Raw genomic sequence first — 8,884 nt, 5'->3', positions numbered from 1 at the left:
ATCCGTGCCTCTCGCGATTTTTTTTCCTTTTCAAAAGGAACCACGAAAAGTAAATTTGTGCCTCTCGTGAAAGGAAAAAAACGTGTATTTTTTTCTTTTACAAGAGGCACGGCTATGTCTCCCGAGGAAGAAAACCTGTGCGTCCACAAGAACTAAATATGTCCCTCTCTCGGAAGGAAAAAAAACATGTTTTTTTTCTTCAGAGAGGCATTACTGTGCCTTTCACGAAAGCAATTCCGTGCCTCTACGAGAAGTAAATCCGTGCCCCTCACAGAAAGAAAAATAATGTGTTTTTCCTTTCCGAGAGGCACGGCTGTGCATCTCACAGAAGCAAATTCGTACCTCCACCAGAAGTAATTCCGTGCCTCTTGTGGAAGAAAAAAACATGATTGTTTTTTCTTTTGCGAGCGGTACGGCTGTGCCTCTAGTAGAAGCAAATCCATGCCTTCATGAAAAATAAATCCGTGCCTTTCGCAAAAAAAAACACATTTTTTTCACGCAAAATTTTCTTTGTCAAAAATCTAAAAAAGACCGAAGGAAAACCAAGAGGCTGGAAAAAAACCCTGAAAAAGTCATCTAAAAGGCAAAAACGCGTATAGAGAAATAAAAATAGAAATAAATCAAAAGAAAACACATAATGCGCGACACGTGGCGGCGGCTGAGAGCGCGTCAAATGACGCGCTCCCAGCCCACTCAAGGTGACCCTTGCGGGGGCTTCCGGAGAAGTACTCGCTCCTTAGTTGTTCTCCCGTATTTTGGTACAGAGGTGGTATATTTTTCCTTTTTAGAGGTCCGGACTTCCTATAAAATTAGGAAATTAGAAGGATACTTTTGATTTCAGAGAAACACTCGTAAACTATTTGAGTTGGAGCTGGGCACGGACTCGGTACCCGACTCCTCGCACGACCCGCTCCCGATCCGACTCGTCTTCTCATCCGATCGTCTCAGACAGCCATTAATATCGCCACGCCCCGTCTTCCTCCCTCCGACCTGAAGCCACGAGCCACGAACCCGTCCCGCGCACGATCGAGACGAGCAGGGAATCGCCGCCGGCGGACCGTTCGATCTTGCTATTAGCAGCGGCATAACCAATGTCGGGCGACGCGGCGGAGGCGCAGAGAGCGAGGGCCGCCAACGGCGGCGGCGGCGGCGGCGGGAGCAGCAACCGGATTCAGGTGTCCAACACCAAGAAACCCCTCTTCTTCTACGTCAACCTCGCCAAGGTATTTATTACTATATCTGTTCACGAGTCGATCGATCGACCGATCGGCTGTGGGTCTCGTTGTTACGCCATGGAACCTTGCTATACGTACGATAAATTCGTGTCGAACACTCCATACAATTAGAGACAGCCATAGATGATTCAGTTCGTGGGCCCTAGTATTTAGAGATGATCCCAGTCTGATCGTACTGTTGTCCAACGAGAAGGCATCGTACGCAGAGTAGTTTCGTACGCCATGGCCTGGTGGGTGCTGATTCTTTCCCTTGCGTCGCGTGCAGAGGTACATGCAGCAGCACGGCGAGGTCGAGCTCTCCGCGCTCGGCATGGGTACGTCGCCTACTCCTCCTTGCATCGCGTCAAATATGTCTGCGATTAATAAGGATTATATGTAGTGTTCTTGCATGAGATAATTTGAACCATGGACATATCTGCCTAATATGCTTGCAGCCATAGCGACGGTCGTGACCGTGGCAGAGATTCTGAAAAACAATGGCTTCGCATTCGAGACAAGTAAGAACTTTTTCCCCTTGCCCAACATTATACACTTATGCTAATAGTGATAGCATTATATTGAGACCCTGCTTTTTTAATATGGCACAAACATTCTCTAATCAAGAATAATATGTGCAGGGATTACGACATCCACTGTGGAAATCAAGGATGAGATGAGAGGGCGGCCAATCCAAAAGGCCAAGGTCAGAATAATCCATATTGTCATATCATCAGAATTTTGTTTTTAGCAGGATATCATTCAGATATTGTTCTTTTTACCCCAACATTTACGTTGAACATTTTGCGCAGATTGAGATAGTGCTGCGGAAGAGCGACAAGTTTGATGAGTTGATGGCCACGGCTGCGGCGGAGGAGGCAGCAGAAGACGAGGAGGAGCAGACCTAGAAATTGCTAGTCATGTAGACATGATGGCTTCTGTTTTCTTTTGTTATTACTTTTGGTTACATCGGGAGCAGGGCGATGAAGATGTGTTCAGTTCTTGATCAATGTGAACCTCTAGAATTTATTAAACATATACATATTTGATTCATTCAAAATGCATGCTGCAGCTGTTGGTAATGTTAATTTTGCAATGCAATTGCGGCAAGAGCTGATAATTTAAGTGTTTGTCTGGAAGGCTTGCCATGAGTTGGCATCAAAATCAAAAGTACATACCAGACTTGCCATGAGTTGGCATCAAAATCAAAAGTCCATAACACAATCAACTGAACAAGATCAATTTCGATGCCACTCATGTAGAATTTGATGTCTCACGAGTTAATTTCACTGGTTTCATACGCCCAAACAAAGACTTTACGACAAACACACGCTTCATTCATGCATATAGCCAAAGCAAACTGGAAACATATGTAACTTTTTATCAGGTCAAGCTGAGACTACAGAAAGAGTTTGAAATCTTGTAGCAACAGTTATTGAGATTAGTCAGGTAACATCATCCAAAGAAGACCAAAAAAGTTTACCCACTGTCTGTCACGAAACCTAGTATCTTGGGAGGAAGGCCCTAGGATCAGATCCATAATAGGACCAGCAAACAAAACTCAAGCCACTACCCTTTTATGGAGCTGTTGTCGAGGAACGCTTCACTCGTCCTCTTCCTCAATTAGTATCTTCTTGCAAGCTTCGTAGCACATAAACGAAATCCCAGCAGCAGGCACCAGCTTCATGCAACTAGGCCCCAGTCCTCTGTAGAGGCCCCCAACCCCTTCGTCCTCGAGAATGGTCAGGAGAGCGTGAAGCATGTTCTTGTATACCTTTCGGCCGCCAACAGCTCCGACTTGCATGTGTTTGCGGGCAACCTCAAGAGGAAATGTGGCGGTGCTTGAGATGGCTCCTGCAGCAGACCCAATGAGCAGGGTTGGAACGTTGCTGATTTCATTTGTCTTGAACATTTTCTTGTACACCTTCTTAAGGGTGTCATACGCGAAGTAGTTGGTTGCTGCATATGGCACCACTCCGATTAGACTTGGGGTTAAGCCTCTGTACAGCTCAGCGGGGCCTTCTTCACGGACGATTTTCACAAATGCATGGAGGAAGTTATCATACACGCCTCTCTGCACAATTAGAGGGCATTCATCATATGCACTTCATGTGTTGTAATAGAACTCTAACAAAAGTTTTTTTTCTGGCATCCAGACAGTTCTTGCATAATAACACTAACCTGTATGGTTAATCGAGTCTTAATTAGTTCCAGAGGGTATGTACACAGAGTTGAGCTGACACCAGCAAAAGCCCCTGCCACTAGTGAAGGAGGGATTGGGATCCTCCGTTCTTCCCCAGATTTGGGGGTTAGGAACTTCTTAGCTGTATCAAAGGCAAAAAGCTGCAACAAAAGAGGAAAAAGGGTCAAAACAAGCATTAAGGAAGAGGATAAACCATATGGAAATAACTGCATAAGAGATAAGCTAGCACAGAAATATTCTCAATAAAATATTGATTGAAAGGGTAAATAGAATTAGCATCAAGGTAAATAAAGGTACAGAAAAGTGGCGAAACTAATGCTAATGATCTGCAGCTCAGTTGAAAGGTTGTAAAGCACTATAATTAAATGAACAGATTGATTAGACTGGACGGTCAAGACAAGATTGAAGTTATTCCTGCTCACATCCAACACTTCAGGCATGAAAATCTTTAAATGATGAACATAATCATCCGGAGACTTTGGCAGGTGCATGGCAATAAAACGGCAACGCGAAGTTTCTTGGTATATGGATTATGGGCTATGGAAATTGGAATAGACACTGATATGTTATCTTGACTGATCTTGTACAAAGAAAGAACCAAGTGGTTCAAAGCCTCTAATTTATGCAATCCAGAGCTTTGTTTAAGTGTTGAAGCTACTTATTTTTTAGACCAGCTTGGGCAGAGGACAGGCAAGTTGGCAACCACCAAAATCAATTTCATAGGGTAAACTACAACGACTCCTTGTTATATGAACCTAACTTTTGATTCTGTTAACATAAAAGGTCTCTAAGGAAAAAATGAGAACAGTACTATATTAAGATGAATCAAATTGAAATAAAAATTGTGGTATTATGATATGAAGTACATCAAAGCATGAGGTCTCTTCTGAACTAGATTGAAGGATTAGTCACAAGTGGCCTAGCTCAGGAAAGCTCTTAATATGTGTTTGCGTAAATCCAGCTTAAAAAAATTCATATGTAGGCACTTTGCCAAATAGGAGCGACAGTACTTCAGTTTTAAACAAAACAAAAAAATAAGTTAGCCCAGGTTAAATAGTAAACTTAGTTGAAGAATATATGTAGGCACTGTGCCAAATAGCAGTATAGGACCTGAGCCAATAGTAAGAAAAATGGACCTAAGCTGAAATTTGGACAGAAAGGGACACTGATTTACAACGAGTAAAGCTTAACTTTGTATGTGGGTGGGTATGTGCATTTACATGCTAATCAAAAGAAAAAGCATAGGCAAGGACTCATAACATTATGGTAAATAAGTCTCCTGCTTAGTACGTATACATTAAAAAAATCACAGTAATAGAATCAATCATATTCAAAACAAGGGAACCATGGTGCAGAATCAAGAAAACAGGGCAGCCATGGATCAATTAGTTACCTCGATTGCTTTGCTCGGGGCGACTCGAATGACATTAACAAAATTGCCGCGGAACAGCCCGGTCCATCCTTCATTCTTCATGATAGACTCAAACACCTCCGTAGATGAATTCCCATTGCTGCCGACCATCAAATGTGTCCTAATCGTCTCCAAAGGTGCGACAACTGTCCTTGACACTGCCCCTGCAATCCCCCCACTGATGAGCCTCTTGAGGTGGGAATTCCCAACCTTAATCTTGATCCTCACCGCTTTCTTCTTCCCCTTCCCCCGCAACCCCACTCCATCACCCGGCACCGGCAGGGATGTTTCGACGGCCTCCGGTGAAACGTACTTTCTGTACGGGTCCTGGGGGTTTCCCGACGATGTGGCGCCAGAGGAGGAGGAGGAGGCCGGGAAGCCCACCCCCACCTTGTGGCCGACGCTGGCAAAGAGACCAGCGGGTGGGTGGAAGGACTGGTGGAGGGTCCATGCCAGGTTGAATCCACAATTGCTATCTGCATCACAGGGCGCCGCAGGTGGAGGTGGTGGCACGGAGAGGGAGAGGAAGCAACAGCCCCAATCCGCTGCCGTCGCCTCCGCGCATTGCAACCGCACGCTGCCGCTCTTGTTGCTCATCGCCTCGGCTCGTCTCCAGGGAGGGATTGCTAGCCTACGGTGGTCTCGGTAGGGCTCCGGCCCTCCTCAACCCCAAGAACCAAAAGGGCTGGCACTTGTCCCAAAGGAATGAAAGCCGACAGCGACGGATATCAAGGGGGGGTTCAACCGGCCGGGCGTGGAAGAGACGCGGAAAGGCAAGGGGAATCTCGGTGGCGGATAAAGGGCGCGATTTCCAGCGGCTCGCCGGACGGATCAATTCGCCCCGGTGATGGCGTCAGAGCAGTCAAAGGAATCTGCATGTTGGGAGAGAAAAACGCAATTCAATAAATAAAGATTCGGAGGCCCTTTCACCACGGCGCGATTTGGAGCCGGAGGAACGGGGGCGGTTACCTGGAGCACGCATTTAACTCGCCGCGTTACTGTCCCGACCTCGCGCTTCTTGGCCGCCGCCGCGGCGGGAGGTGAAGATGCAGGGTGGCGGGTGAGGAAAGGAGTCAAAATGGGCAGCACGGCAACAAGGCTGCACTTTTCCCTCTCGCGACGTTGTACCTACACTCCCTCGTACTTACTTCTCCCGTTCCTCCACTGAAGACACGGCGGGCCGGCGCTCGAGTACTTGCTAGCTCAGCCCAGTAATGGTAGATTGGTACTAGTACTCCACAAGAACAGTTTCGCCTACTTGGAGCATCTCCAGTGGATGGTGTAAATTTGGACGTGTATATCTCCATATACACGTCCATATACACCTTGCTAAATTATACACCTCTCAGTTTTTCAGTGGAACGTGTAAATTAGGACGTGTATATTAGAAACATGACGGCGACTTGGGGGCGAGCTCCTCCGATCCTTCCTCCGGGCGGGCGCGGGACGAAGCAGCGGTCTCCTTTTCGTGAGCTCACGAGCGTGGCTTGCTCGTGTATATTTCCACGCCTCGTACCGTCGTGGCCTGGGCGTGGATGTTTACACGCCCTCTTACACGAGTCGCTGGAGCAGTTTTTCAGCTCACATCGTGTATATTTGCTATACACGTCCATATAGATGATCCACTAGAGATGTTCTTAGAAACATCCCCCCCCCTATAACACGTGGTGGCTTGAAAGCATTCGCTCCGCTCTGTGGTGCCGGGTGAATCCTCCTGGGTCATTTTTTTTCTTGAGGTAAACTCCCACCATAAATAAAAACAGAAATACTTGCTCTCCATCCACTCCTATATATTAAATATAAGTCTTTTTAGAGATTTTATTATGAACTACCTACGAAACAAATGGATGAATCTATATTCTAACATACGTCTATATACAATCATATGTAATTCATATTGAAATCTTTAAAAGGATTTATATTTAGAAACAAAGGGGTAGTTAGAGAAAAGAACCATACTCATAAGTAGTAATGACTTTGATTGTAGAACTTTTTTTGTATGGAGGTATGGCTTGGAGAACACTAAAAGGTGTGCTAAGAGCGTTTACAGCTGGATTTGACAAATCCAGCTCCATAGACGTGTTTGGACACGTCCGCAGACGCATCCGTACAGCCCCTCATATTTTTATGCTCGGCATCCATATATTTCAAATCCATGCATGTCCATCACACGTTAATGTCACACCGTAAATAACAAATGTTGGTACCGGAAATTCATAGCTTTTACATAAAATTTATTTTAATTGCACAACTCAAACATTAGCTCTTTGGTCCACATATGCTCCACAAGATTATTGAGTAGCTGTGTGTGCACATGATGATCTCAAACATTCTGATGCATCTGTAGAAAGTTATAAGATGAGCTACATCTTGATCTTCCGAAATTTGAACTTGTTCTTCAGCACTGGCAGAGCTATGGCAAGGCCAAATGGGTCATGGCCCGCCCAACATCATTTTCCAATTTGTACTGTGATTTTTTCACTCGTGGGCCTAAGAACACCAGCCCACAGGCTATTTTGTTCTATTTGGCCGCCCAGCTCGCCCAATAATAGGCTACAAGCTCCGCCACTGTTCTCCAGGTGCTTCAAAATCATTGGTTTGGGCTACACCATCATTCCCATCCTTGACAATCATGTTGTGCAAAATAAAACAACATGTCATGGCCTGCCATTAATTTTCTGATTCCCACATCATTGCAGCTTCACGAACAATTCTCCAACGAGCTTGAAGCACTCCGAATGTCCACTCCACATCCTTCTTAGCTGCTTCCTGCATTGTTGCAAAGTGGCTTTGTTTGTTTCCCTGTGGTTCGGATATGGTCTTAATAAACGTCTCGCACTGAGGATAGATGTCGTCAGCAAGATAGTATCCCATGTTGTAGTCACAGCCGTTGACAGTGTAGTTGCATGGCGGTGATTCCCCATTACAAAGCCTCATGAACACGGGAGATCGTTGAAGCACGTTGATGTAGTTGTGAGATCCCCGCATTCCAAAGAAAGCATGCCAAACCCATAAGTCATGCGATGCCACCGCTTCTAGTGTGATGGTGGCCTCTTTGGTGTGACCTTGATTCATTTCCCGCAAACCTTTGGGGCAGTTCTTCCATTGCCAATGCATGCAATCAATTGATCCGAGCATTCCTGAAAACGCTCTGGTGTCTCCAATAGCCGCTGATACGTCTCCAACGTATCTATAATTTTTTATTGTTCCATGCTGTTATATTATAATTCTTGGATGTTTTACAATCATTTTATAGCAACTTTATATCATTTTTGGGACTAACCTACTGACATAGATCCCAATGCCAGTTGCTGTTGTTTACTTCGCAGAAAATCAATACCAAAGGGAGTCCAAACGCAGCGAAACTTTTTGGAGATTTTTTTGGACCAGAAGACACAAGATGGGCCAAAGAAATACCAGAGGGGTGCCCTGAGGGGGGCACAACCCACCTGGGCGCGCCTGGGGGCCTAGGCGCGCCCTGGTGGGTTGCGCCCACCTCGGTGGCCTCCCGCACCGCCTCTTTGCTCTATAAATACCCCGAAAATCCAAAAGCCCTAGGGTAGTCGACAAAACACAATTCCAGCCGCCGCAAGTTCCAGAACCATCAGATCCAATCTAGACACCATCACAGAGGGGTTCATCATCCTCATTGGTGCCTCTCCGATGATGCGGGAGTAGTTCATTGTAGACCTACGGGTCCGTAGTTAGTAGCTAGATGGCTTCCTCTCTCTCTCTTTTGATTCTCAATACAATGGTCTCTTGGAGATCTATTTGATGTAACCCTTTTTGCGGTGTGTTTGTTGGGATCTGATGAACTTTGAGTTTATGATCAGATCTATTTTATCCATGAAAGTTATTTGAGTTTTGATCTCTTATATGCATGATTACTTATAACCTTGTATTTCTTCTTTGAATCTTTGGTTTAGTTGGGCCGACTAGATCGATTTTTCTTGCCATGGGAAGAGGTGCTTTGTGGTGGGTTCGGTCGTGCGGTGTTCTTTCCCAGTGGCAGAAGGGGCAGCAAGACACGTATTGATCGTTGCTATTAAGGATAACAAG

At 45.5% G+C, this 8,884-nt stretch overlaps 2 protein-coding genes across 2 annotated transcripts; one reads left to right on the top strand and one right to left on the bottom strand.

Moving 5' to 3' along the window:
• Window positions 1-849: 849 nt before the first annotated feature.
• On the top strand, window positions 850-2,214 carry LOC123166519 (uncharacterized protein At2g34160). Its single transcript, XM_044584330.1, has 5 exons — window positions 850-1,223; window positions 1,501-1,549; window positions 1,670-1,732; window positions 1,853-1,917; window positions 2,024-2,214. The coding sequence occupies exons 1-5, from the start codon at window positions 1,092-1,094 to the stop codon at window positions 2,117-2,119; spliced, it is 405 nt and encodes a 134-aa protein (XP_044440265.1). The 5' UTR covers window positions 850-1,091; the 3' UTR covers window positions 2,120-2,214.
• Window positions 2,215-2,520: 306 nt separating this feature from the next.
• LOC123180670 (adenine nucleotide transporter BT1, chloroplastic/mitochondrial) lies at window positions 2,521-6,031 on the bottom strand. The gene is made up of 4 exons (XM_044592753.1): window positions 5,795-6,031; window positions 4,808-5,697; window positions 3,393-3,554; window positions 2,521-3,285 (listed from the first exon to the last, which is right to left on the bottom strand). Exons 2-4 carry the CDS (start codon window positions 5,420-5,422, stop codon window positions 2,815-2,817), a joined length of 1,248 nt encoding a protein of 415 aa, XP_044448688.1. The 5' UTR covers window positions 5,423-5,697; window positions 5,795-6,031; the 3' UTR covers window positions 2,521-2,814.
• Between the last annotated feature and the right edge of the window lie 2,853 nt (window positions 6,032-8,884).

This window comes from Triticum aestivum, chromosome 1D (assembly GCF_018294505.1).
Source record: "Triticum aestivum cultivar Chinese Spring chromosome 1D, IWGSC CS RefSeq v2.1, whole genome shotgun sequence".
Taxonomy (NCBI): Eukaryota; Viridiplantae; Streptophyta; class Magnoliopsida; order Poales; family Poaceae; genus Triticum; species Triticum aestivum.
This window is presented reverse-complemented; position numbering and strand designations above follow the sequence as displayed.